The sequence below is a fragment of the Canis lupus genome, chromosome 35 (assembly GCF_003254725.2).
Source record: "Canis lupus dingo isolate Sandy chromosome 35, ASM325472v2, whole genome shotgun sequence".
NCBI lineage: Eukaryota > Metazoa > Chordata > Mammalia > Carnivora > Canidae > Canis > Canis lupus.
This window is the reverse complement of record NC_064277.1, coordinates 22,617,665-22,645,300: the sequence shown is the minus strand read 5'-3', so window position 1 is coordinate 22,645,300 and position 27,636 is coordinate 22,617,665. Positions and strand designations below refer to the sequence as shown.

At 45.7% G+C, this 27,636-nt stretch overlaps 2 protein-coding genes across 8 annotated transcripts in view; one reads left to right on the top strand and one right to left on the bottom strand.

Moving 5' to 3' along the window:
* The window catches only part of GPLD1 (glycosylphosphatidylinositol specific phospholipase D1), a 61,202-nt gene extending 40,428 nt beyond the window's left edge, over window positions 1-20,774 (top strand). For 3 of the 6 annotated variants that reach the window (XM_025443117.3, XM_035710582.2, XM_025443126.3), the window contains 14 exons: window positions 919-1,039; window positions 3,172-3,308; window positions 4,804-4,990; window positions 6,547-6,657; window positions 7,966-8,040; window positions 8,138-8,294; window positions 8,797-8,938; window positions 9,704-9,809; window positions 9,895-9,988; window positions 15,718-15,894; window positions 16,275-16,435; window positions 17,720-17,746; window positions 17,864-17,914; window positions 20,353-20,774. In XM_025443117.3, coding sequence (XP_025298902.3) covers window positions 919-1,039; window positions 3,172-3,308; window positions 4,804-4,990; window positions 6,547-6,657; window positions 7,966-8,040; window positions 8,138-8,294; window positions 8,797-8,938; window positions 9,704-9,809; window positions 9,895-9,988; window positions 15,718-15,894; window positions 16,275-16,435; window positions 17,720-17,746; window positions 17,864-17,914; window positions 20,353-20,439 — 1,633 coding nt within the window. In that variant the 3' untranslated portion in view covers window positions 20,440-20,774. Of the gene's footprint in view, window positions 1-918; window positions 1,040-3,171; window positions 3,309-4,803; window positions 4,991-6,546; window positions 6,658-7,965; window positions 8,041-8,137; window positions 8,295-8,796; window positions 8,939-9,703; window positions 9,810-9,894; window positions 9,989-15,717; window positions 15,895-16,274; window positions 16,436-17,502; window positions 17,585-17,719; window positions 17,747-17,863; window positions 17,915-20,352 lie in introns of all 6 variants that reach the window. The other 3 variants (XR_004812306.2, XR_004812307.2, XR_007408321.1) reach the window with 3 other exon arrangements.
* Window positions 20,775-22,217: 1,443 nt separating this feature from the next.
* The window catches only part of MRS2 (magnesium transporter MRS2), a 35,385-nt gene continuing 29,966 nt past the window's right edge, over window positions 22,218-27,636 (bottom strand). The window contains exons 10-12 of one of the 2 annotated variants that reach the window (XR_004812308.2): window positions 26,355-26,452; window positions 24,964-25,077; window positions 24,404-24,421 (exon numbers count right to left, since the gene is read on the bottom strand). Coding sequence is in view for 1 of the 2 variants with exons in the window: in XM_025443166.3 (XP_025298951.3) it covers window positions 24,311-24,421; window positions 24,964-25,077 (225 nt within the window). In the remaining variant the exon portion in view is untranslated. Of the gene's footprint in view, window positions 24,422-24,963; window positions 25,078-26,354; window positions 26,453-27,636 lie in introns of both variants that reach the window. The other variant, XM_025443166.3, reaches the window with a different exon arrangement.

Genomic DNA, 27,636 nt, shown 5'->3' with positions numbered 1-27,636 from the left:
CTTGGAGCGTGGAGCGTGGAGGAACAGGAAGATTCAGGTAAGCCCCTGCAGTCTGATTTATTTAAATTGTCTTTTTGTTTTGCTTTGCTTTCTTTCAACTTGTTTAAAATCACATGGCTGTAAATGGCAGATGGAATTTGAACATCTGTTTCTCTATAAATCCCAAATCTTTCTCTTTCTTTCTTCCTTTCCCTCCATTTCTTTTTCTCTTTTTCTCTCTTTTTCTCTCCTTCTTCCCTTCCCTCCCTCCCTCTTTTCTTTTCTTTCTTTTCTTTTCTTTTCTTTTCTTTTCTTTTCTTTTCTTTTCTTTTCTTTTCTTTTCTTTTCTTCTTTTCTTTTCTTTCTATGCCTTTAGATGGGGCGCGCAGTGTCTAGATCGTCAGAGTCCCTATACTGACGGCAGTTTACATGGGCCCCTTTGTCCATTCCTGTTCTGTAGGGTTCCATTTCCATCACTTCTGAAGCCTGTGTGGCTCCTCTAGGCATCAGGCTTGTAGTCTCTTTAGAATGCAAGAATTTGAAAATATACTTTCATTGTATGATTCATTCTCGCATGTCTTTGAAGATAAATCCGTGTGCCCACACACAGTGTCCCAAATAGCTACAGACTGTTTCTTGACCACGTGTGTGAAATACTAAAACACCTTTGATACTTTTTAATAATCTGGAAGAAATTCACACCTTTTATGCTATAGGACTTTGAGGCTCTGGGAAGTATTTTTGATAAGGACAGGCTTTTAAGCCTTGGAAACATGTTCACTAAAATTCTGTGGAATGTCCGATGAAGGTTTTTCTCCTTCAGCTTCCAGATATTAGAACTTTATGGTCTCCAACCTGTGATCAACTTGGTATATTCTTCAACGCCGTTATTCAGGGGCCTGTCGTTCACTCATTTTGTTTGTTCTCCCTTTCTCACAGCTCTAGAGTACAGAAAAATGATTTCCATATGAACTTGACTGCATACCTAACTAAAGATGTTGGGAAAAATATAAAATATACCCAAAGAGGTGTGTCCTTTAGTGTGGATTCCTGGACCTCGGTAAGAAATTTTGCTTGGGTTGGGGAAGAGGAACCTGCTGCCCCCGCGATGTTGTCCTGTGGACTCACTGGTGTTTAATCCCTCGCTGAGAGTCGCCTGCCCATGTGCCAGGCCACAAATATCTTTGGCCTCCAAATCTGTTTTTTTCCAGAGATGTTCTGGGGTGTGGGTCTGGATCTCCAGTGGCCTTTGGCAAGTCCAGTGAAGCCTGAGGTGGCCCTGGCACCCAGGCCAGTCCTGCTTCATCCTTGGGAAAACTGTGTCCGCAGTATTGTAGGCTCACTGCACAGAGCCCCTGGCAGGGGTTCACTGTGTATGAAATCCATCCGGGAGATCACCTTTTAAGTGTCAGACACTTGACTAGGGAGTATAAGATGACAGGGAAAGGGACTCTCATCTTTAGAAAATTTGTCTAACTGGGGTGATCAATAAATAATCATACGTAAGTAGAATGCAACAAGAAACATGTGGGTGGGGAATACTTTTTAAGATAAAACTTATATCTCCACTGTGAATCAGAGAAGGCTTCATGGCAAAGGTGGTCTTTGGGTTAGGTCTTGACTAGCAGATAGTATTTCAACAGTGAGAATATATTTCTTGGGAATGTTTGGGGATATTTGGAGATAAGAGTTTGCCTGGAAAACAAGACAAGGGATACAAGGTGTTAGGAGAGGATTGGGAAGGGAAGCAGGTGTTGGATTGTGAAGGGCTCTTAACATCCAGAAGTGGGTTCATAAAGACATTGTGTAACTGGTGCCTGTGGGAGCTGGGCCTGGGCCTGGGCCTGGGCAGGCCTGCGTTGTGGGTGTGCAACCTGTGCTATCACCCAGGGGGGGCCATGGATGCCCTGAGAAGGGCCCCACACTTGGGTTAGTGCTCTGCTCTCACTGCCTTACAATGCTTAATAACTTAGGGGTGCTGGGTGCCTCAGTCCATTGAGCCTCTGACTCTTGGTTTGGGCTCAGGTCATGGTCTGTCTTTTGTGGGATCAAGCCCCGAGTTGGGCTCCCTGCTCAGTGAGTCTGCTTCAGACCCTTTCTCCCTCCGTTTTCGAACGTGCTTTCTCTCAAATGAATAAAATCTTAAAAAAAATTCGTAATAACTTTTGAACCAGGGGCTCTGTGATTTCACTTTGCGTGGGCTCCGTGCATTATGTCATGGGACCCTCTATCACAGACTTACCATTTTGTCCTATAGTTTCTTGGATCTGTTTCCTTTACAAAAGGGTGAGTCCTAGGAGGGGAGGGGCTTTCTATTCCCACAACTGGTCCTGGTGCCTGGCACCCCTCTAGGAGCTGACTAGGTGCTCCCTGGATGAACAAGCAAGGTGGAGCTGGACGTTTGGATGAGCATCCATGGGCAGCCTGCCTGCCAGAGGGGCGAGAGGGGAAAAGGCACAGCCCCTTCCTGCAGGGCCCTTCGCCTGCTCTTCCCTGGAGCCCCGAGCACTGCAGGGAGCCTACCGCTCTGAGCTGATTCCGCTGCAGGCAGCCCCTGGAGTTCCTGTGTGGTCTCCTGTGGCCCTTGGGTGGATTTAGAGTTGTATCCCTTGGACATGGAGGCATCTAGTATGGGGCCAGGTTCTTCGGGGCATGTTAGCATCCCAGGTTGGGGGCTCACCATCCCCTCGTTCCAGGCTTTGCAGATGAACTCTCATGCTGGAAGCAAATACAGCAGCCCCTCCATTTGATTTTGGAGGCTATTTTTAGCATCCTGGTTTTGTTCCAGTTCATTTGGGGGAAAATACATACACACACCCATAAACACAAATAGAGTCATAGATCTAGGTTGAATAAACTTTTAAGGTGTTTAATCCATTACATTTATCTTGTTACGTTCAGACTCTCTCGACATTGGTTCAGGTTAAGGCCTAGCTGACTCTTTCTTGCCATAGCTGGTGTGAACTCTAGGGCTGTATCTGCCCCCCTTGGTGCTTACTGGGGACTGTGATTTCCCTGCCCTCATTGCTCATCCCAAGTGATCTTACTTATTGATAGGAACCAATGCTTTATTCTTGAGCACTTGTCAACATGATTTTCCTTTAGAAAGTCTCATACTTTTGACAGGAAATAATAGTTTTGTTGATTTTGCCATGTGTTTTTATCTGCCTACAATGATTTTTGTTTTTCCAGGATTCCCTGACTTTTATGTACCAGGCTTTGGAAAGGAACATACGGACAATGTTTACAGGCTCTCAGCAGTCATGGAAACATGTCTCCAACCCTTTGGCCTCTTATTACCTGTCTTTTCCCTATGCAAGACTTGGTTGGTAAGTATCAATTTCTCCTACACCCAACAGCTGCCTTCAGTATGAAGTCCACTCAGTCATTCAATAGACGGTATAGAGACGGCACCTCTTGGCTCCTTGTATTCCAATCAATTCATCATCAACAAAAACATTAATTTAGTGGTCAAGTTATTGTAAAGATGAAACTATCTCCTCAAAATTGGTCATAATGTGTTTAAATACAAGGAGCAAAAAAAAAAATACAAGGAGCTTTCACTTTACTGAATAATTACAAAGATGAGGTGTTGTAGAACAATTATAAAGCTTTGATGTTCTTAAAGACCTAATGTTACAGACTTTTGGGAATCTAATGATACTAGAAGCGTATAAACAGAGCTCTTACAGTGAGTGGAACATCATCCCTTCCTATGACTAAAGTCGAGTACACCACTGTAATTTTATAAATAGAATGTTGGGGATTCCTCTGATTTTAATAACCAAAACCAAGCCCAAGGATAGAAAGGGGACTGTTTCCTGGGGGTTTTGTGGGGGGGAAGTTTTTTTCAACCACATTTCTTAAATCCAAATGACACGGTTTCCCTTGGAACAATTTGCTGACAGCCCTTCTGTCTTGGGTCACTGACGCGTTCAGCCCCAGCACAGGTGCAGGAGGTGAATGTTGTGTTTATTGGTGGTTCACTTGTGCATAATGGCTCTTCTTGGCTGCCTTCCTGAAAGAGCCAAAGAAGGCCTCCTGGGGGGCCTGCTGGCCCCAGGGGTGCTACAGAGGTCCGTCCTGGGCATCCAGCCCCAGGAGTGCAGGGACTGGCCCCAGGGCCCTCTCACCTGGCATCAACCCCTTCAGAGACTTCTTTTCTCTTTTTCCTCTGTTCTGCCATTGAGCCTTTATGTGGCCATAAGAACTAGAGGAAATAAGTGATTTCTGGTCCTTCTGGCTGCTCCAACAGATAATTGAGCCTTTGCTCTATAACTGGTAGGCCATAGACTCATTTAGAAAGACTCATCTATGAAAGACGTTGAACATTCAATTTCTTCACAGTACGAGGTACCTTATGCAGTTATGGTAGAAAGAACAGGACACACTTAGCACATGCTTGTCTCAGGCCCCATTCAGTTGTTTGTTACCTGGTCACTCGGAAGCAGCCCCTGCCGTGGGCCGGGTGCAGCTTTCCTCTGTGTTCTCGGGGAGCCCGGAATCGCGCTTAGCCGCTCCGGGTTCTGCATACCAGACGCGGTGCTTTGTGAAGATGCTTTACACTTGGGTCCTAAGGTTCAGAAATACCCAGAGGCCTTCGCGTCTCCAGTGCTGTGCTTCTTGGAGAGCAAGACTGAGTCACACAAACGACACAACCTCAGAAGAGAGATTCTCCGCTGTCAGGCAGGGCAAAAACATTTACAGGGGGCAGTTGGAGGGTTGGGTTCTGGGGAGGAAAGAAGCAGGAGACTGTCTCACCCGGAGCGCTCAGCAGATATAAGAGAGCAGTGGGGGGGGGGGGGTCTCTCTTCTCCCCTGCAGGGCAATGGCCTCGGCTGACCTCAACCAGGACGGGTACGGCGACCTGGTGGTGGGCGCCCCGGGCTACAGCCGCCCCGGCCACGTCCAAGTTGGGCGCATATACCTCCTCTACGGCAATGACCTGGGCCTGCCCCCCATCGACCTGGATCTGGACAAGGAGGCCCACGTGATCCTGGAGGGCTTCCAGGTGAGGCACCTGTCCCTGATTTTCCCTTTTAGAGTCTGTAAGCTGCTGCGCATCGTCCGTGGCGGATTCTCCAAGTGAATAGCCAGTGACAGGGATGACGAGAGCGGCAAACAGCTGGCGGCCTACGTCCCTGTAACTCTTCTCATTTTGAAAAACCTGTTCAGTCCATTTATCTCATCCTGTCGTTACCTGAACGGTTAGTCAGATACCTGCCAAAAGCACACCTGCCATTTACTTGGAGCTGCTTTGATTAGCCAGTCGGGGTGTGATTTCTTGATATTACAAAACGGTCCCCCCCCCTCTTTTAAGCTTCCCTCTTTTTATATGTAAATTTTTGTTTTGTAAGAATGTGTTTCACAGGAAAGCTGTACGGAGTTCCCACACGCTGCTTACCCGGTTTCCCTGTCCCTGTGTCCCCGGCTGCAAGGATGAAGGATTAGGAGGAGCCATCTCAAGTGTTTGCTCAAGGATTCAGTGCTTGTGGAGGGATGAGGGGGTACTCGCAGGAGGGCCCGATGGTGCCCCCGGTGGGGAAGGCACGGGTCGCCTGCAGCTGGCAGGCGCTGTCACCGGCTGCCCTGAAGTGCTTGCTCTGTGTCCTGGAGCAATCCTTTCTGGTTTATCGAGTTTCCTGCCCTGTACGAAGGCATCTTCACAGATGCCATTGTTTGCAGGCGCAGCACGATTGGCCAATCAGTAATTGATACAGGTTCTGGGCCCCACGTACATGGCAAACCTCCCCTTGTGCAAGAGCGCTCCTTGTTCTATGTGTTGTGAAACAGTAGGGGAACCAAGTGTTGCTTTTCGGTCTGGGCTGATTCTAGAGAGTGGGAGAATGCGAGATGGAGAAAATCCATCTTGGAAGGAAATGGTCCCCGATGGGACCGGGTTTTCCGCTTGTAAACCGTGCACGTGGAGACAATAAAAGCAGCTGCCCTCCTGCGTGTCAGGTGCTCAGAGCGGCGTCCCTGGCAGTGCCGTCCAGCAGAACTTGCCGTGCCGACAGAGGTGTTCTGTAGCGGTGCCGCCCGAGAGGAAAGCCACTAAGTGCCCTGGCTTCTGCGCATTTGCCAGGCACCTAGTGGCGCTGAGGGGCTGACTTTCTAGTTTATTTAACGCGACTGTAACTATAGGAGCCACGTGTCGCCAGGGGCCACCGCGCTGGACAGGGTGGCTCTAGAACCCCCTGAGTGCTGATCAGATGTTAGCTATCATTGCTGGTGTGTACGGTTATTATTTTGGTTCCTTTCCAAAGGGAGCCTGGCCCTTATTGCAGGGCACAGTGGACACTAGACCATTTTCTAAAACCCTAGACCTTGTGGAAACGGACCCGTTTCTCTCTGGCACCTCGTCTTCCCCCCAAAGCTGACAGGCCAAGAAGGTCCTTGGGGCAGAGCCCTCCCATGGGCGGGTGGCAGGTCTATCACAGTTGCAGCAGATTTGTCCCTTGGCCTGGGCTTCCAGGTCGGGTGTCCAGGTCTCTGTACTCCCAGGGGATCGCGTGCTCATCCGAAGGCTGTGGCTCAGCCAGGGGTGGGTCACATGTGCCTCTTCAGTCCTCAGGTCGGTTTGGCTCGGCTGTGGCTGTGTTGGACTTCAACCAGGACGGCGTGCCTGACCTGGCCGTGGGAGCGCCCTCAGTGGGCTCTGAGCAGCTCACCTACACGGTAAGGCTGCAGCCGGTGGGGGGAGTGGGGACCTCAGGGAGGGGGAGGCGGGGCAGGGTGCAGCCTCTGTAGAAAGCAGACAGCCACCTGGGCCGAGCCAGCATCTGTAGGAAGATGGTCTCAGGCCCCCCGGCTAGGGTCCTTGATGTGACCTTGGGTTACCTGGCGGTGCCTACTTCCTGCCTCCCTGGCCTTTGTTTGACCTCCCCGTTTTCCTAATTCCACCAGAAATTTTACTCCCCCCTCTCCACCAAGATGCTGAATGCTAATTAGGGGGATGGAAATTCCAGCTACTCCAGCCCCCCCCCCCCCCCCCCGCCCCGTCATCACAGCAGAGTGGTAACCTCCCCAGACCCTCTCTCTCATGCACAGAACTCACCAACCCCTGGTTTCTCACGGAGATCCTGGGTCCTGGAATGGAAGCTCTCGTCTATGTGGGCCCCGTACACGGCTGGGCACCAGCTTCTTTGCCCTATGTGACCCCAAAGGGCAAAGGCCCTTCATCACTGTCTACCTGCCATGAGCTCAGCTTCCCTACCTCCTCATTCTCTGCTTCTACACTGTGAGCCGTTTGTCATCTTCAGTCTCACAGGCCCCCTCACTTGAGGATATGGGTCAGACAGTTCCCTCCACCTGGAAGGTCCTGATATGGCACCTATGCAGGAGCTGTCATCCAGCCACACCTTGCTGTCCTACTCCACATCCTTTGCTTCTACTCTTGTACCTTCCACGCCACGGTGTCATTGCCCATTGGCCAGCTTTTCGGGAGGATAGAGTGTGGTCTCATTTATCACGGTCTTCCCTGCCCTTGGCTCGTGGTGGAACATAGATGCTTCTATAATGAGTGAGGAGGGAGACCAGCAAGCAATAAGCTAGGAACTGGTTTGTGACCACAAATGATGGCGTGTGTCTCAAGGCAAATGGACGCTGGCCACACGACCAGTCGTGTTTGGAGGAGTCACGGGCTGGGTCAGGGAGGGCCTCATGGAGGCGTCAGAAACAAAGCTGGGCTCACAAAGGAAGGCAGGCGGGCCAGTTGTCCAGCACACTGAACAAGTGTGCACGGTGGGCAAGGGTAAGAGTGACTGTTTCAGCATTGGGGTCTCCAACAGTCTGATGGAAGTGACAGACTGAAAAACCCTGTTAAGCCCAGCAGCAAACACACAGGCCCGGTTTCTGACTGTCACTGAGCTTCTGACAGTAGGGACTTGGGTGATTTATGTCATCGTCACCCATCTATCCTGTGGTTGAGGTTCTTGGGTTGCCACCCAGGCCTTCTGACCACCCTGTGGCTTGCCTTTTGCCCAGGGTGCGGTGTACGTCTACTTCGGCTCCAAACAAGGAGGAATGGCTGCTTGCCCCAACGTCACCATCTCCTGCCAGGTACAGTTACCATCTGAGCCAGGGCTGGCAGGCCACACCTTGCCCCATCCTGCCAACAGCCTCTGACCAAGACGTGGTCTCCCGGTTTCCCCTAAAGGACACCTACTGTAACTTGGGCTGGACACTCTTGGCCGCAGATGTGAATGAAGATGGAGAGCCCGATCTGGTGATGGGCTCCCCTTTCGCACCAGGTGGAGGGAAACAGAAGGGAATGGTGGCTGCGTTTTATTCTGCCCCCAGCTGGAGCAACCAAGGTAGTGCTTGCAGGAGGGATGGGCGGGGACCTCTAGTCCATCCTCATGCCTATGGGCTTGCGTCCTTTCTTCCACATTCCATTATCAATTTCACTTAAAGTTTCTAAGAGCTCTTACTCTTGCAGATAAGAGTATCTCGTATCTCTTGTATCTAGATAAAATACTCATCCAAATGATCTGGAGTCACTGGATATACAAAAAGGGGTCCAACTTCTTGGTCCAGAACCCAAGGGGGCCCATAGGTTGTTGGCACAGGCTTTCCCTGTAAGCACAGGATCCCAGGAGGCATCCGGTGATGTTCCAAACCGCCCACTGGGGGCTGTTTATATTGCATTGCAGGTTCACTCTGCTGACCTGAGCTCTAGCAATTTACTTCTCATATGAGGTGTGGGACCCATTTCTGACACTGGGGCCCTGGAACAGCTTGGGGTGTGTAGGTCAGCCCACCCCCCCTCCAGCAGCCTCCCACGTAAGGTAAAAGGCATTCGTTTGTCTTGCATAGAAAAGCTGAACGTGGAGGCGGCCCCCTGGATGGTGCGCGGTGAGGAGGACTTCTCCTGGCTAGGCTACTCCCTCCACGGGGTCAGCGTGCACAACAGAACTTTGCTGTTGGTGGGGAGCCCAACCTGGAAGAACTCCAGCAGGTGAGTGCCCCTATGGGGCCCAGGAACCAGTGGGCACAAGGAGCAGATGCCCGCAGCTGTGGGAGCCCGTGAGGGGTTGGGACGCACTGAGGGGCCGAGTTCTAACCCTGCAGGGAAGAGCTACAGCTCTGGGGTAAGGCTGCAAATGCTCCTCCTTAGACGTTTAAAAATGAGATAGAAAGGTGCAAGAGTTTGCTGGGGCTGCTGTGACAAAGTCCCACAGCCCAGCTAGCGTAAGCCATAGGAATTAACTTTCTCCCAGTTCCGGAGACCAGAAATCCAAGGTCAAGGTACTGGCAGTCGATTTGAGACCTCTCTCCTCGGCTTGCAGGCCGCCACCTTCTTCCTGTGCCCACACATGGCCTCTTCTGTGTATGCCGCTATCCCTGGTGTTCTTCTGGTTCTATAAGGACACCAGTCCTATTGGATTAGGGCCCCACCTCTTTGAAGACCCTATCTCCAAATATACATATTCTGAGGTTCTGGGGTTAGGGTTCCAACATGTAGATTTTGGAGGAATACAATTCAGCCCGTGAGTAGGCATCCCACTATCTGCTCTCAGTGGGGAGGCAGGTCAGTGAGCCTCGTATCTGGAGAGTCTTCATACTGCGAATTCACTCTGCAAGCCACCCCGCTCACGTGCCAGGGATCACAGGGAGGGGGGGAGGGGAGAGGACGAGGAGGGTTGCCTTCGCCTGGACCTGAATACTCGGCCAGCTCTTAATCCTTCGCCCCAGCAGCTCAGTTGTGTATACTTCCTTCCAGTCTGGGCCATCTGTTCCGTGCTCAGGATGAGAAACAGAGCCTTGGACGGGTATATGGCTATTTTCCCCCAAATCGCCGAAGCTGGTTTACCATTTCTGGAGACAAGGTATGGCTGCTGCTCCCTCCCCAGCAGAGCAAACACCATGGAGGGTTTTCGGAGCTGTGAGGTATTGATTCATTGCATTTCACAGACGATGGGGAAGCTGGGAGCTTCCCTGTCCAGTGGCCATGTGATGGTGAACGGGACCCGGAAACAAGTGCTGCTCGTTGGAGCCCCGACTCATGGTAGGTCATGTGCCATGAAGCTCGACTGCTTTTTAGTCAAGTGGCTCCTTGACTATGTCCTATTGGGGAAAAGTTGTGAAATCTAGAGCCAGACACACCTGATTCTGAATATTCCCTTTTCTCATTAATAGCATGCAGCTAACCTTAGGGAAATTACTTAACTTCCATGAACATTAATTAGTATCACCATCTGCAAAATACAGATTATAGTATCCACCTCAAGGGTTTGTGAAAATCCTGCATGAAAGTAACCTAGTATGTTTTTAAAGCTCCTGTCCCACTGAGCTTGGAGCTAGAGGGAAATTCAGAAAATTCTATAAATCAGTTCACCAGGACTAGGTCTGCTCTGAGGACCTATGTTAATAAACCATTATTGTATTTACTTTATGGGAAAGAGTTTTAAAAAGCCAACAGAAACCTACTCCCTTCAGGCACCTGGGTGGCTCAGTTGGTCGAGCATCTGCTTTCAGGTCCAATTCCAGGTTCCTGGGATCCTTGGGCTCCCTGCACAGCGGGGAGTCTGCTTCTCCCTCTGCCTCTCCCTCTGCTTGTGCTCTTACTCTCTCAATAAATACATAAAATCTTAAAAACAAAACAACAAAACCTATTCCCTCCAAGATGATCAGAGTGAATCATGTTTATTGTATAAATTTATGAAAATACAAAGAAATGTTTAGAAATCACCCTTTATCCAGATATTTAAAAACTTAAGCTCATACTATATATATGTATATAAAATACATAAAATATAAAAATATACATAATATATACATGTAAATTTTCACACCTAGTTTTAAAATTTTATATTCCAAGTGTGTCCTCATGTTACTAAGATTCTTCTAGAATATGGTTTTCGATACTCATCACATTTGTTTCCATGTGCTTATGCCCAAATTTACTAATATTATCCTATTGCTGGAAATTTAGGATGTTCTCAAGTTTTCACTACTGTTAAGGTCTTACCTATCAAACATCCATGTACAGAAAACCCTGCCTTTCTGGATCTGTTTTTAAAAACAGATTCCTAGAGGTGGAATTCTGGGACTAGACGTCTAATAGTAAGGCTCTTCTTACATATTGTCAAACTATCTTTCAGGGAGATTGTTGTTTCACACATTAGAGTAAAGAAGCAGAGTGGGGGCAGCCTGGGTGGCCCAGCGGTTTAGTGCTGCCTTCAGCCCAGGGCGTGATCCTGGAGACCTGGGATCGAGTCCCATGACAGGCTCCCTGCATGGAGCCTGCTTGTCCCTCTGCCTGTTGTCTCTGCCTCTCTCTCTGTGTCTCTCATGAGTAAATAGATAAAATTTTTAAAAATCACTTAAAAAAAAAGCAGAGTGGACTGGGAAATGAATAGCTAGATTTTTTTTCTCTTTCATTCCTTTTCTTTTTTTTAAACTACGCTCCATGTCCAACAGGGGGTTTGAACTCATGAGCCTTAGATCAAGAGGTTCATGCTCTATGGATTGAGCCAGGCAGCCACCCAAGAATGGCTAAATTTTTTCATTGCATGAAAAACACGGGAAGCACTGTAACAAGCACTGTAACACCGGAAACTTGCTGACTTACATTTGGAGTAATTGAGGTTTTCCCACCCTTTCACAGAGATTAGGTGGTGATTTCCAAACTCTTGCAACACCTACAAGTGATTTTATTTGCTTCACTTCTGCTCCTACTGGAGTGCTGTGATTAGAGCTTTCCAGACTTTGTTTTTTTTTGTTTTGTTTTTTTTTTTTTTTTTTTCAGACTTTGTTTTAATGTTCCTACCATCTTAGGATTTTCCTGTTACAAAATACTGTATAAAATATAAAAAGGTTAGTTTACATATCTGTATTATATACAAATTAGCCCTTCATTAATTTTCCTGTTTTTTACTTGTATTTTACCCACATAATTTGGTATAAAAGGCAGAGCACTTGTTGCAAAATTAATCAGGATTTCAAGCTGGTGATGGGAGTGCATTAAGCTGAGCATGGGGCCCCATGTGGCTGTGACATATATGCTGAATCTGTGTCCTAACAGCTTGGCTGCTTTGGGCACTGCACAACTTCTCAAGCCTGGAATCAGATTGGACACTACCATCTTCATTTTCAATCCACATGGTACCTGCATTTTATTATAACAACCCCTAAAATCCTAGTTTAGTTTTGCAAAGATGTGTCACTGAAAGAATTGTAGGGACCTAGTGTTAAAACCATGAGCTGCCTCCAACAGGTAGTTCATGTGGGGGGCAGACAATGTCACTGTGTCACCTTCAAAAGGTCAGAATATCCGCAGTATCCTCGTGAGCTCACCAAAGTGCTTCAGTGTAGTCTGGGCATCTCGGCTCTATGGTACAGATTCATCTAACTTTGAACAATCCATGTACTTTCAGGGGGATCCCCGAGGGCAGTGGTCTGGAGCTTGACTCTCTCAGACCCATCCCTCTCCTCCTGGGCTCTGTCTCTGGCTCAGCAGTCTTTGGTTCAGAATGTGGCCACTGCACAGAATGAACAACTTAAATGTTGAGTGGGGATTTTTTCGGGTACTTATGAATAACTATGAAGCATTTTCAGTATGAAAATGATAATACTCAAAAATGGCAAAGTTGAGATGAGGTGGGCACTCCTACAGAGCTGGTGAGATGTAAAATGATACTGCCCTTTCTGGAATGTTTGGCAAAATGGCAAGAGCATTAAAGATACTCATTCCCTTGGAGTTCTATGGACCACTTCTAAGAATCTGCTCTCAGAAAGTATTCAGAACTGCAGGGAAAGATATTTGTCGTAGTGTCAATTATAATAGCAAAAAGTTAGAGATGGCCAAAATCAAAAATAAAATGTATACAATTTTATAACCCCCAACAATCTCCATTTTGTTTAATACATATATGGTTATCAAGCTCCACAAAGAAACATATTCTATAGAACTTCTTTATACTTTTTTGGGGAGCACTTTCCACACCTTTTATTATGATAATGTAAAAAATCTTGGCATTCACAAGTTTGACAAAGTATTGACTATTTTGTGGTAATCCTAAAGTCAGTGATACAAAATAACGTGATCCATAGTTTATCAGTTACAAGTGAAGCCATGCCGCAAGGTGGTGTCCCCTTCCCCGTGGCTTGGGAGGGAGCCCAGCCAGTGGGATGCATCTGTGCTTTACACCAGCTGTTTTCTGCTGTCACAGTAAGTGAACTTGAGAAATCATAAAAACACTTGTGGGTGTAAAGAAAACCTCCCCCATACCCTTTTAAAAACCAAGGGTCTGTTGAATTACTTTAGAGAGAAATACTAAGGCATAACCTTGGGGTTTTTTTCTCTTGTCTTAAATGTGTATGGTAAGCCCTGATTTGCCTCAACAGGGAAATGAGGTATATTAAAATTTTTTTATTGAAAAGTATCAGTTTCAGGTGTAGGTCACCATGATTCAATATTTTTATACATCATGAAATGATCCCCGTAAGTCTAGTTATCATCTGTCAGAAATGAGGTGTTTTGAAGGGCCAAAGATTTAAAGTATCTGAATCCCTTTTTTATAGACTTATTTTTAAGAGCAGTTTTAGGTTTACAACAAAATTGAGTGGAAAGTATAGAGGTTTCCTGTAGATCCCCTACCTCCACCCATACACTGCTTCCCCTGCTATGGACCTTCTGCACCAGAGACGGTGCATTTGGTATAATTCAAGAACCTACACTGACACACCATTGTAACTAAGGCTATAGAATGTAACATTAAAATTCACTTTTTGTGTTGAACATTCCGTGGGTTTGGACAAATGTGGAAAGACCTGTATCCACCATTACATTATTATATACAGAGCAGTTTTGCTGGCCTTGAAATCCTCTGTGCTCATCCCTTCATCCATCCCTCCCTCCCTCCTAGACCCTGGCAGCCAGTGATCTTTTTACATCTCCCTAGCTTGCCGTCTCTAGAATGGCATACGGTTGGAACCCCCCAGTCTGCAGCCTTTTCAGATAAGCTTCTTTAAGCATTATGCATACTATGCATTAAGATTCCTCCATGTCTTCGTGACTTGGTAACTGACTTTTAAGATTTTATTTATTTATTCATGAGAGACGGAGAGGCAGACACATAGAGAAGCAGGCTCCCTGCAAGGAGCCCCATGTGGAACTTGATCCTGGACCCCGGGATCCGCCCTGAGCCAGAGGTAGACGCTCAACCGCTCAACCGCTGAGACACTCAGGCGTCCCAGTAACTGATTTATTTTAAAATTTTTTAAATATGGAGAATTTAAAATTTAAAGAAACGTGATGAAATTATTCTAAATTATGCATTCTAATAGATTATGATAAAAATGAAGAGTTTTGGAAGTGATCATCACAACTCCTCCCCCTCCTCCCACCCTTGTGCACTTGGAGCCATTTGAGCAGCAGACCCATGAAGCCCTCATATAAAAGAATGTACCTTCTAAAAACCAGCCTGGAGAACCCAGTCTGGATGGGGCCTGCATAGCGACCTTGGGGTGACTTCCCTGAGACAGTGGGTCTGTATGGCAGATGCACGTGCCTTGGGGCCCAGCAGCAGCAGCAGCGATGTGGACTCAGCCCTGCATGCAGAAGGCAGACTAGCTGTGGTCCACGTGTACACCCACACACAAAACAGCAGCACTCTGGGCCCCTCCAGCAGGCAGGCGGAGCGAGAAGCAGGGAGCTCCCAGGATTTCTACATTATATATTCTGGGGAGCTCAAGTCCCTTAGGAAGCATGAGAAGGGAATGAGAATTTTTTCCTTCACTATTTCTTCAGACTTTGGACTTTCACCCTGAATATGATGAGCAATCATACTTTAGTGAAAGACTGTTCTCTTGGGAAAGTTGTTTTCGGTCAGGTTGCCCACTCTTGTGTTCAAGAATCCCAGACAGCCGAGCTTTCTGAAGTGCTGTTCTTCTTTCCTTCCCTCCCCATTATTTCTGATTGGGATTGCAGGCTCCTTTGAGCTCTCGTTTCTAGTGGGCAGTTGGCTATAAACAAAAGCACAAGGGAAGGCTGCCCAAGAAAGCAGTCACATCAGTAATGTCAGTTTTGCACACAACACAAAGGAGACCCTGCCTTGGGACTGGCCCCATTTGGCTGGCTCAGGGGCGGACTTGTGGTTGGCCTCTCCAGACCCCACCCCCGAGCCGCAGATGCTATTAGGTTTTTCTGAGACGGTCCTTATTTCTGAAATCAAGGCTGTGTTCCAAATGACTTGCTACCTTTAACAGTTCAAAATTCATTTCATTTAAAAAAATATTTACCCAACACTTGTGCTGAACCAGACAACGTAGTATGCGTAGCAAGTGACAAGGTCCTGGCCCCCCCACTTGGCACTGAGCCTGCTGTGGGTGTGGGGAGGCGGGGTCTATTCCAGGGAGATGGCACAGCATGTGCAGCACATTTAAGGGGTGCGTGTCGGGGGGAAGAGGCTCACACTGCTAGAACCCAAGTAGCATTCAGATTCTGGAAGGTGCTGTGAAGAATGTAGACTTGCTGGGAAGCTCTGTCAGGAGTGTTGACACTGGCAGGTTGCAGTGTAAAGATGGTTATGTGACTACTGAAGGGGTCAGGCCTGTCTGATGGGGTATCACTGAACTTGCCCCACGTTTGAGTCTCTGTGCCCAAGCCAGCTATACCTTCCTGACACCCAGAGCTGGTCGGTGCTACAACCACGTGTCCTGTGGGATTCAGTGCCTTATGTCTTCTCTTCATTCCTGCAATGGCAGATGATGGGGTGCCCTGGTTCTTTTCAGATGAGGTGTCCAAAATGGCATTCCTGACCATGACCTTGCACCAAGGTGGGACCACTCGGATGTACGAACTGACCCTCAACGCACAGCCTGCTCTGCTCACCACCTTCAGTGGGGACCGCCGCTTCTCTCGATTTGGTGGAGTTCTGCACCTGAGCGACCTGGATGGTGATGGCTTAGGTGGGAAAGGAATAGGGCCTCAGGCCAAGAATGGAGTCCCTTTGTTCAACAGACGGTCCCCTAATTGGAGTATCTAGGCTCTGCCCTCATAATTGGCAGCTCAGTGATCCCAGGGCCTTTAGATCTATTTTAGGTCAGGTAAGACCAGAGCCAAGAGTGAGCTATACATCCTGAAGGTGGTAACACCAGAGCCACCCACATACGTGGTTGGAAGAATAAACTAGGAAACAAAGCCTTTCCTATGTGGGAATGAAATCAGGGCAGTCTATTTGAAGGATGCACTAACCTGACTTGTGACAGGTTGGGTGAGGACCCAGAGTGCACAATGGAAAGGCTGACCGTGAACTGTGAGACTTCCTTCTGACTTCTATTGTTTGCAGATGAAATCATTGTGGGAGCCCCACTGAGAATAACAGATGTCACCTCTGGACTGATGGGGGGAGAAGATGGTCGTGTTTATGTTTATAATGGCAAACATATCACCTTTGGTGACATGACAGGCAAATGCAAATCATGGACAGCTCCATGTCCTGAAGAAAAGGTAACATGCTCCCATACAAAATTCTATGCCATGTTGGGAAATGAGCTCACCTGCTGATCCCTTGTTAAAAGAACTTAGAGTTTTTAACTGAATGGTCTTGCACTCAGGACACAATCATGTGCCCGTTTTTGTAGGCACAAGTGGCCCTGCATTCTTGCAGGCCTGTACCGTTTACTCCTGTAGCTAACGTCTAGTTGGACGTGGTGTTACACTGGTTCTGGTCACAGCCTGCCACTGCCTGGTCAGGAGTCCACAGCAGAAAAAAACAGGCCATGACCACTGCAATTTCTTTAAAATACTCCCTTTTTTATTTCCTATTTCACTGCTTTTATTCGTTTTCTCAGGTGGGTTTCCTTAAGTTCCCTGGACGTAAAATGCCCATTATTTAAAAAAATTTGATAGGCACTTGAGTGACTCCAAAAGCATCTGCCTTTGGCTCAGGTCATGGTCCTGGGGTGGAGCCCTGCATCCGGTTTCCTGCTCAGCAGGAAGCCTGCTTCTCCCTCTCCCTCTCCTATGCCACATGCTTATGCTCGCTCTCTCAACCAATTTTTATTTTTAGAAAAGATTTAATTGCCAAATTAGTTTATTGTAAAAGTTGTAGAAAATACACAGTGCAAAAACATTTTTAAAAAAATTCAAAAATCTGCCTAGAATTGCAGAAATATACCTTTTGATGTATATACTTCTGGTATTTTTTTCTATGACCTTAAGGGCTACGACTTACTGTGCATATACTCTGTGCCTAGCATGGTGCTAGCACTGGACAGAGCTCTCACTCCTCCCCTTCTGGAACCCCCATCAAAGCTAGTAAGTTGGCACCAAGCCAGCTGGAGACACTGGGAGGACAGTGCTCCAAGGCACAGTGCTTGGAGGTCAAAGGTCAGGAACCCACAGCAAGAGCGGATTCGAGGATTCTATAGCACACTCTCCATCATGACACTGTGGCTATATTCACAACTGTGAGCATATTGTACACAGATCTGTCACATGATTATCTTACTTGCCTATACAGGTAAGGTAAGACAATTACCTGTCTGTGCTTGCTTCTGTCCCTCCCTCTACAGCACCTCTCCTGGCTGCCTCCTATTTCATCTGTGGACAAGCCACAGTTTATGTAAGCGCTGAAGTGAGTGCATCGATTTCCCTGTAAGCAGAATTTCTGGGGCACACACAAATTCAGGGCTCCTCTAGACTGTAGAGATGTGTGCATGGGCTGTCGGATGCCTGGTTTAACCCCCCCAACACACAGTAACCAGTCCCCCTCTCACCCTTTCCTTTTAGGCCCAGTACGTACTGGTTTCTCCTGAGGTAAGTACCTCCTGAAGGAATGAAGAAAGAAAAACCACAGAAGTGCCGTTTCTCTTATTTTAAACTGGTAACATCTGGTATGTTTTCCAAAGACCATTGACAGACACTGTTTTACAGGCAAGTTCAAGATTTGGGAGCTCTGTGATCACCGTGAGGTCGAGAGACAAGGTGAGCAAAGACTGCATTCCTGACCTTTATATGCTAAGGCTGTGGGTGGGGCTGATCTCATTTTATGGCTCCAATTTATGGGGAAAAAGAGGAACACAAAAAAGAAACCGCCACTCACAGTTCCATTGCTTTCCCAATTTCATCCCTAAGGGAAGGGACTGGCATATCACAGCCCGTGGGCCAGCTCGAGTTTTATACAGCCTGTGAACAAAAAATGATTCCAGTTTAAATGGCTGGAAAAAAAGGATATTACATGACCCATGAAATTTCTATGAAGTTTGAATTTCAGTGGCCTGAAATTAGTTTCCTAGGACCACAGCCAGGCCCACCAATGTCCTTGTGGCGGCGGCTGACGGGCTGAAGCCTCAGAGACTGCCGTCCCATGAAGTGTGATCTGGGCCCTTCAGAGGAACTTCACAACATAAATACTGTTAATATTTTCTTCCAGACTCCTGGGGTTTCTGTAGGACTCCAGTGACAAACAAACCTGCATGCACATATTCTTTTTCTGGTCACTATGTTCACACACTATAGTATATTGTGCCTCTTCTCAAATACAGGTGGAGCTCTTTGCTTCTTTTTAATGACTGCAGAGTACTGTCTAGATGCATCATATTTTATTTGGTTCACTTTCTCATGGACATTTACTCAGTGATTTCCAATGTTCTTACTATTGTGAGTGTTCTTGCACAGCTATTATTTTTATGTAATTGTGCAAATACCCCTGCTAATAATATTCTTAGAACACTGCTAAATCAAAGGGTATGCATATTTTGGATTTTAATGGATATAGCAGTTAAAGGGTTTTATCTTCAAATATTCAGCTAAACCACTGAATCCATCCATTCGTTTCCTTTAGGGTGTATTATTGCACAGAACACTGAGCTTGGAGACAAAGTCCCTGCCTTTGAGGAAAAACACAATTTCATTTATTTATGGGAAGCAAAATAAAATGCAAATTAGGACTAAGGGCTAAAGAGTAGCCTGAACAGAAGTAACTGGGGTGGACCTGGCTCCAGCTTCTGGGAATTGGGTGAAGCTGCCCTCTGGTGGCCAACGGCTCAAGTGGCCCTTGCTTGAATTGATAAGCAAAAATTTAGGGTTATTCAGAACCAAAAAAGGATTAAGTTTATGGGAGGATTCTCAAAGGGGCTGGTTACAGAATATATCCTAAGCTTGGCTTACACTTAAATTCATTTTCTAAAAGTTAGACACCAAGAACCCATAAATTATACAAAAATTATTCATCTATCAACTTATTACACTGAGTGCTACAGATCATCTAAAAGTAATTTATAGTTGATTCTTTTCTGTACAACACTGCAAGTTCACCTTCGTAATTATAGTTCACTGGGGTGAACACTCAAATTATTTCACCTTTACAACACCTACCTGGGATTGGGGCACCAAAGCACCAAGTTCAGTTATATTGAAAAATGGACAGTCTGAGGGTGATCAGCGTGACCTCTTACTGAGCCTTAAGTAATGACATTGTTAGCAACAAGCTAGAATTAGGACGTGGCCCGCACCTGCGCTGTGCTACCATAGTGTGCCTCTCTGAAACCCTCCGCGGGGCTGCCTTCCTGAGCTCGCGGGCCCCAGCCAAGCAGTGTTACACTGAGGCCTGTGCCCTGGCCCCAGGAACATCCAGGTCAGTGTCTGACGACCAAGAGCCAAAAGCAGTCAGATGGCAAGGGCAGTGGAAGCCTGTGCTGGTGGAGAAGAGGGAGGCGAGCCATGGGGATCAGGAAGCTGACCAGACAGATGGCAGGAAGGGAAGGTCTGAAATGGAGAGGAGACCCAGCTCACAGCTAAACTGTGGGCAAATCTATAAACAGTACTAATTCCATAAATAAAACAGAGGCGAGTTTTTTATTTTTCCTTTTGACACTGGGGTTTAAAAAAGATACAAAGGGCAGTATGGTAAAAGGGCACAGGGTGAAGTCTCATTAATCCTGGATTCAAAAAAACAAAAAAAATTCCTAGATTCCATTTGTAGCTTTCAAAATGAAATCCGTGAGAACTTTTCCCAGGAGGTTCAGTGGTTTCATGGTCATGCCCTGCTCTGAGCAAAACAGCCATTGGTCAGTTAGACACGGACCAGCCTTGGTTTAGGATATGAAATCCAAGCTCAAAGTATGTAGATATGCCTCCAGTGAAAATGTTACCAACGTGCTGCAGGCTTTGAAGATGATTCTGAAAGACGGTTCGTAAACTCTTTGAAGCAGCAGGGCATCTGAAAAAACAGGCAGGGATGTATTTTCCTTTATTCTTTATGCTCCAGTGAAGGGACTGGAGTGAATGTGCTTGGTTATGGTTTCTGAACTCACAGATTTGAGAATGTGGCATCTAAACAACGTTTCCATGTGTCATCAGAGCCCAGCATGATACCTGGACAATAGCAGGAGCTGAACAACACTGTTGTGTCTCCTCTACAGAATCAGGTTGTCGCTGCTGCTGGGAGGAGTTCTCTGGGATCCCGGCTCTCTGGGGCCCTGCACGTCTACAGCCTGGGCCTTGATTAAAGACTTCACCGTGTTTTCCAACCCTGCGTGCCCTCCCTCGTGCCAAGTCAGCTCCAGGGTGAGCATTCTGGTGGATGAAGCGGGACATCAGGGGAGCCCTGGGAGATCCTGCAAGAGGATGCATGCCTCCCTGGGAACATGATACAGTCTCTCCTTCCTTGCTTCCCTTGTGTTTAAGCTTATTCCCAACTTACTGCCTGTGCTTGGACCTGTTGTACAACCTCTTTCCTCTTCCACATGAATACCTGGGTCTTTCTGATGCTTGGAAAGGCTCTGTGGTTCTTTTAGGAAAACCTCTGTCACCATTTCTCCTAAAATAAATGTCCTTTTAAAAATGGTGCCCCAACCAATAAAAGTGAACTAGAAAGCATAGTTTACAAGGAAAAAATGAGCAAAGAAATAGCAGTGGCAAGTACGGTGGTTCATCTGCTGTAAGCGAGTTGGTCCTTTCTTAGAAGGACTAGTGCATTTATATAGTGAAAGACAAATACAAAACTAAAACCTCACCTCGTTCCCTCAAAGGCTTTTGTAGAAGCGGCTGTTCCAACAGTTGAACCTAGGACTCTCCAGGGGAGAGTCCTCCCAAGGGAAGCCGTTGTTGCATTGGGTTGATACAAGCCCTGCCAAGGCCATTGCAAGGGACCCGAAGGGGTGAAGCAAGCCATACCTGTCTTGGCTCCTGGGCTGGTTTTTGTAGATTTCACTGCCTATCCTGCAGGAGGGCACATTTGAGGGAAAGGAACCTATCAGGGGCTTTTAGCTTCATGAAACATGTGAAGGTGTTATTACTAATTCTGCAGCAATCAGGGAAGAGCCTTTTTCTCCTGGCACTAGCAAAAAGGGTACTAAAAAAAGCAGGGAAAACTGATGACAAGAACCCTTTTTAGTTTCTGTAGAGGCAGTGGAGACTCGTTCAAAGAAGACAGGAAGCCAGCTGAGGAGTAAAGTTAAATTAGAAATCAAGGGAAAGCTACTAGAGTTAAAATCGTGAGCATAAGGTGAGTATATAAAGGGGAAAAATAGGCATGTATCTAGATGGCACCTCTGTAGGACTTCTGGGACTGTCATCTTCCTAAAGAGGTATGCTAACTGCATGGTTCCCTTGGGCACAGCAAAAAGCACAGACACACCATTTAGCTTCATTTGGGTAATGATTATGGGTAGCTCAACTTACATGAAATACTATTAGTTAACTGTATTCACTTACGAATTGAAGTCTGCATTCTTTCATACTGCCATTGCTATAGAAAGTGTCTATGCTTCCCTAATGGACAGGGCCTGTTTGAAACATGATTACCATCTACCTAAGGATTCATATTTTCCGCAATGCCTAAACATACCAGATCAGATTTCATACAGGATATTTAACCATCAAGTGTTCAAGGTCAACCTGGATGGCAAAGATGTATAAACCTAGGATACAGATGCTAATGCATCATCCCAATAGGTGGGTTAAATTTTCACTCCACTAAGTATTAACTGTAGTTCTAAGCACGGATTCTAAAATGCTTAACAACAATGGAAATACCGGGGATCCCTGGGTGGCACAGTGGTTTGGCGCCTGCCTTTGGCCCAGGGCACGATCCTGGAGACCCGGGATCGAATCCCACGTCGGGCTCCCGGTGCATGGAGCCTGCTTCTTTCTCCCTCTGCCTGTGTCTCTGCCTCTCTCTCTCTCTCTGACTATCATAAATAAATAAATAAAAAAAAAAAAAAAAAAAAAAAAACAATGGAAATACCTTGTAGAGTTTTAATCTCTCATTAACACAAATCTGAACTATTTAATAACTCCATTACCTTTATTTCAAGATATCAAAACACATCTACATATGTGCGATTTGTTTTTATATTACCTGCAAATGTAACAACTTGCTGCAAGACAAGAGTGTTTCTATGCCTTTGAACCCCAGCCCTATGCCCCATCCACTCACCATCCAGTAGATCACCACCACAGGTATTACACTAAAGTAATGAAACTCAATCCTGAGATTAAAGTGTGTTAAATACTGTGACTTCAAAAATAAAGCTGTATACAACTCCTGAGATTTCTCAGTCTGTTTATCAAGAATAAAGTATTTAGTAAACGTCACTTTCAGATGCTATCTTCTGCTCCATTTCCTTAGGCTTCCAAAAACAGTCCATTAAGAATATCATTCCTTGACCTTGTTAAACGGAGGTAAGACTGCTCGTTCATTTACATAACCAAACACTTGTGCTTCAAGTGATTTTAAATTTGGAATTAAAATGATTCACTTATTTAATACAAGAAGCATCCTGCCGTCAGCAAACCAGAGCTAGTTGACATTTGACATTTTGAAATCCTACTTGATCTAACTACCTTCAAGAACTTTATAAACCATCAGTAACTTACTCTTCATCAGACTTAAGAGGTAGTTGCTTTTCCCTTTATTAAAGAGACATGACTCCTGAAAAAAAATTTTTACCCAAGTCCACAAACTAAGTCACACCAAAAGGAAAAAGGCCAAAACTCTATTCTGTGTCTCAACTGGGCTTTCAGTTCTTCCCATGTCACAGCTGATACTTATAACCTATGTACAGTGATGAATAAGATCCTAAGATCAAAAACAGCAGCAGTGCTGAGGTGCGACCAAGAGTATCCCAAGGATTATGAAAATCATCACACACATTCATGATGCTAGAGTGTTATGTACATCCAAGTCCAACACCCACACTACGGGTGCCCCTGACCCACGGGGAGGTGCCAGGTGGGCCACTCAGTGCTGAGACCAACCCAGCTGGTGCCTTTGTATCTGCCAGCTTCTAGTGGCTTCTTATAAGCACACACAGGAGTGAGGAAAACCACTTACAACTCCATCTGTTTTCTTTCTATAATCAGCTACTGGAATAGCAGTTTTATTCCCATCATCAAACCACTCAGTAAATGGACTCAACTTCTTCATATGACATCCTGTTGTAGTATTAGGTAACCCCAACATTATCAACACATCTACTGTTTTACTACTATTATACTATAGTTTAAGAGCTGCTCTGGACACTCTGAAGTTTATCTACTTTCTGGTGTCAGGAGGCCCATCTGTCAAGCTCTAAGGTATAGGCATATAGATTAACTGGGCTACATATACCTTCTTTGGTGGGTGAGGAGTGGTTGAGGGACACCTCTATCTACTCTAAATCAGGGAATGACCACAGAGCTAGAAGACAGTAACAGAATGGAAACAGTTTCTTTCAACATTACTTCCAAAGGCTTCCATTATAGCCAAGCAAAGAAAAATAGTTTTATGTGTCAAGGAAGCAAAAATCTTAATTAAATGGAATCCATTTAAGCTGATATTAAATCACTTCCTTGTTATCTGCCTTATATGAAAAGGGGACAAATACAATAATATAAAGTATGTTAAAGATGGATTTAAAGCACAAACTTTCAGAGTTTAAGGTTAGTATGTATTTTCCTACCTTTCCAGGCTCCTGAGAGTCAGGAAGGTCCCAAGAACATGATCCCCTTACTAAGAACTCCTGCTGCCTGATGTCACTGTGAGCCTGTCAAGTTTTCAGGCTTCGCTTGGCAGGAAAACCACACTTTTCTTGATATGTATACATCAGGAAATCTATACAACATCTACTCTCACATCATGTGTATGAAAGCAGCATTTTAAGGTTGTGGGAAATAGAATTTTGGCTTTTTAGAGAACATGTACTTTGCCTTCCTTACTCAATTTTGAAAATGCAGTTAAGTTCTAGCATTGTGAGTGCCAGGAGATCTTCATCACCAGACATTATAATTTAAGTGATTTTTTTCAAGTCCTGTCTCTATAAAAGAAAATAATGAGAGTACCAGAAGTTTCCCATGACTACCATGAAAAAGAACCCAGTCTCTACAGGGTTGATGTCGTTAACGGTTTGTTAGGATACTCCTTCCTGATCCGAGTCCATCCAGCCGGATGCTGTGCTTCATTTCCATCCTTCTGTCTGTCTGAAGGGACTTTTTGGGTAAAGAAGCCATCTAAATAAAGCATGAAAATTAACCATTTTAGTTTGTGTCTTAAAAGAAACGCCACTAGTAAAATGAGAGGTCACTCACTACCAGATGAGGGGAGGACTACAAGCCTGAATCCATATCCTAAGTATTCATTCCTGCTGTAAATTACAAGTAGAAAGGTAAGAAAAAGGATCAACTTTACATCTTTTCTTAATGAGAACACTAGGTTCTCCACACTTCAGTCTGGGTCATGACAAGGCCTGCAGCAGAACTGCCAGTATCTGTGTAAATGCAGAATGCTCAAAGAAGAGCTAGGTATTCTGCACTGAAGACTGTCCTGTGTATGTGCCAGGCACTGCGCTTCACAGCTCCTACATAATTCTCCTGTTAACACGATGAAACAAGTGCTTCTGACTTAACTGACAGATGGGGAAACTGAGGGATGCTTAGAGCAATTCAAGAACTTGCTCAGGGTCACAAAGCTGACAATGCAAGCCTAGGCAGTGTGCCTTCAGAACCTGGATGTCGTCCCTCAGCAATGCTGCTGCAAACCACACCCTTCATACCACGGGAGGCAAAGGAGCTTCTAGTTGTCGTCCCAGGAATGACAGCAAACGCCTCCAGATGAGGCCACTTCCCATAAACATAATTCCTGTAATCAGCCAAAACACTCTATGGTCCTAAAAGAGAAATCAGAGTTCATTTCAATTACAAAAAGTTTCCTTAGCAGCAAAATTCCCCAAATTATTACTGCCCCAGAGCTTAAAAGAAGCCTTTGGTTATTTGTACAGCTTTCTCCTACAGAAAGGAATGAAGAACAAGGCTTTAAAGCACCAGAGACCAAGAATCAGAAAATAAATTAGAAGGGAAACATGATATAAAAGGGTTTAAGTATTTTAAAATCATCTGTAGGCCAAACAGAACTACTTTTTGTTTCCTCCCAGTCTGTGTCTACATGTACACAAATGTGAATAGCTATAATCATATAGGACATACAACTTGATTTACATTTTTTGCTTAAAGCGGTGATTCCCAAGCCATGAGGTAAGGTGTCCTAGGTATCACAAAACCTCTGAATATTTTAAGTTTTCAAGGAAAACACAGTGACATCAGCAAAACAGACCTAGCTACTTCATAAACAACTTGTTAGGTAATATCATAGAACTACAATGTAACAAAAGAAACTTCGGGTTTAGTAATCCTATGAAAAAATTACTAAGACACTAGACACTAAACATCATGAACCAAGAAAGTTTGGGAATCTCTGGTTTACAGTAAACATTTCCCTGTCATTTTCACACTCGTACCATTTTGGCAGTGTAAAGTACAAGGTTCATGCATCAGTGTATACAACCACACACATTACGTTTCCTCTCCCACAGAAAGGGACTTCATCTACAGCTATGCCACTAGCTGGCCCTTAGCCACAGCTTGGTTACCTCCAGTGAGAACTCCCCTGCCCCAAGGCAGTCCCGTTACCCAATGATTAGTTCTCCCCAGTGCAAGTGCATACCCTCTATGAAAGAGAAACCCATTGCTTTGGAACATGAATTTAGACATATGTATCAGGAAGACAAGTGCTAACATGAGTTAACTGTTTTTCAGGGAACGCATTTCCAGTTATCCGAAAAGAGGGCCCTAGTTTATTAAGTAAAAATTATATTTAAATGAGATTTAGAACAGATTACTACCTTCTTTGCTATAGACTGGTTCTATAATTCACCTATGAATAAAAATCTGGGAATGCCAAAATGTGATGAACTAGAGAGGTAAGTTCCAACCAAGCTCCAAATTCCAGATATGTGAAGAAATTATGGGAAGATGGCATAGCAGGAGGACCCAAAGCTTGCCTCATATCACAGGTACAACTAGATAACACATTAGTGTAAATAACCCAGAAAATGGCCTGACGACTGGCAGAACAAACTCCACAAGGAAATGGGAGAGGAAGCCATACCAGAGAGGGAAGGAAGTGCAGAGCCACGGTGGGGAGCTAAATGAAACCTCCAGATGAGAACACTAGGTTCTGTGGAGCTGTCCATGAGAGGGAGGAGCCTGCCAAAACAGAGAAGGGAGAGTATCAGACTATCATGCTGGGGAACCTGCACGGGAAGATGAATCCCCATAACATTTGGCTCTGAAAACCAAAGGGGCTGAATTCTGTGAGTTCTTACAATCAACAGGACTTAAAACCTGGGATTTTAAAAATCAGCAGGCTCAACTTTAAGAGAGCTGAGAGGGTGAGAGGAAACCGAATCCCTACCATTAAAGAGACAACACAAAGAACAGCCTGGGAAGATGAAGCACAGAAGCAGCAGTCTGAAGACCGTCTGGGGCATACAGCAGGTGAGTTGTTCACTCAGCTCTGAGAGTGTCCTGGAGAGACCGAGATCTTGGGGGATTCCTCTAGGAAGAAAGGACCTGTAGGGGCTATTCCACATTTAGAGTGGAAATGAAAGACCATAAGTGATGAGAGTATGAAATGTAGGAAACACAAAAGCAGTAGTAATAAGTCTAAGAAATAAGTAGAAATCAGTCAAAGGATATAGTAAATAAAAGGATGTAAAGTGTGACATCATATCCCTAAAATATGGAGGGGAGAGGAGTAAAGAAAGGGTTCAACTTAGGCAACCATCAGCTTAATACAGACGGCTACCTGCAGAAGATGTTCTATATCCACCGGTGGTAACCACAAATCCACCAGCCATAGATATGCAAACAATAAAAAGAAAGGAACCCAAGTCTATCACCACAGCCAGCCAGCTGATCATGAGAGGAGAACAAGGGAAAAAGAACACAGAAGCACTACACAACCCAGTAAACAAGTAACAAATGGCAACAAGTACACATAAATCAATAATTACTCTGAATGTAAGTGGACCAAATGCTCCAATCAAAAGACAGAGGGTGATAGAATGGATTAAAAAAACAACACCCATATGTGTGCTGCCTACAAGAGGTGCATTTCAGACTTAGAATGACACCTGCAGATGGAAGGGGAGAGGATGGAGAAGCGTTTCTCATGTACATGGATGTGAAAGGAAAGCCAGAACAGAAATACTTATATCGGGGGCGGGGGGGGGGGGGCAGACTTTAAAACAAAGACTGTAACAAGAAGCAAAGAAGAACACTATATAATCATAAAAGGGACAATCTAGGGATCCCTGGGTGGCGCAGCGGTTTGGCGCCTGCCTTTGGCCCAGGGCGCGAGCCTGGAGACCTGGGATCGGGTCCCACAT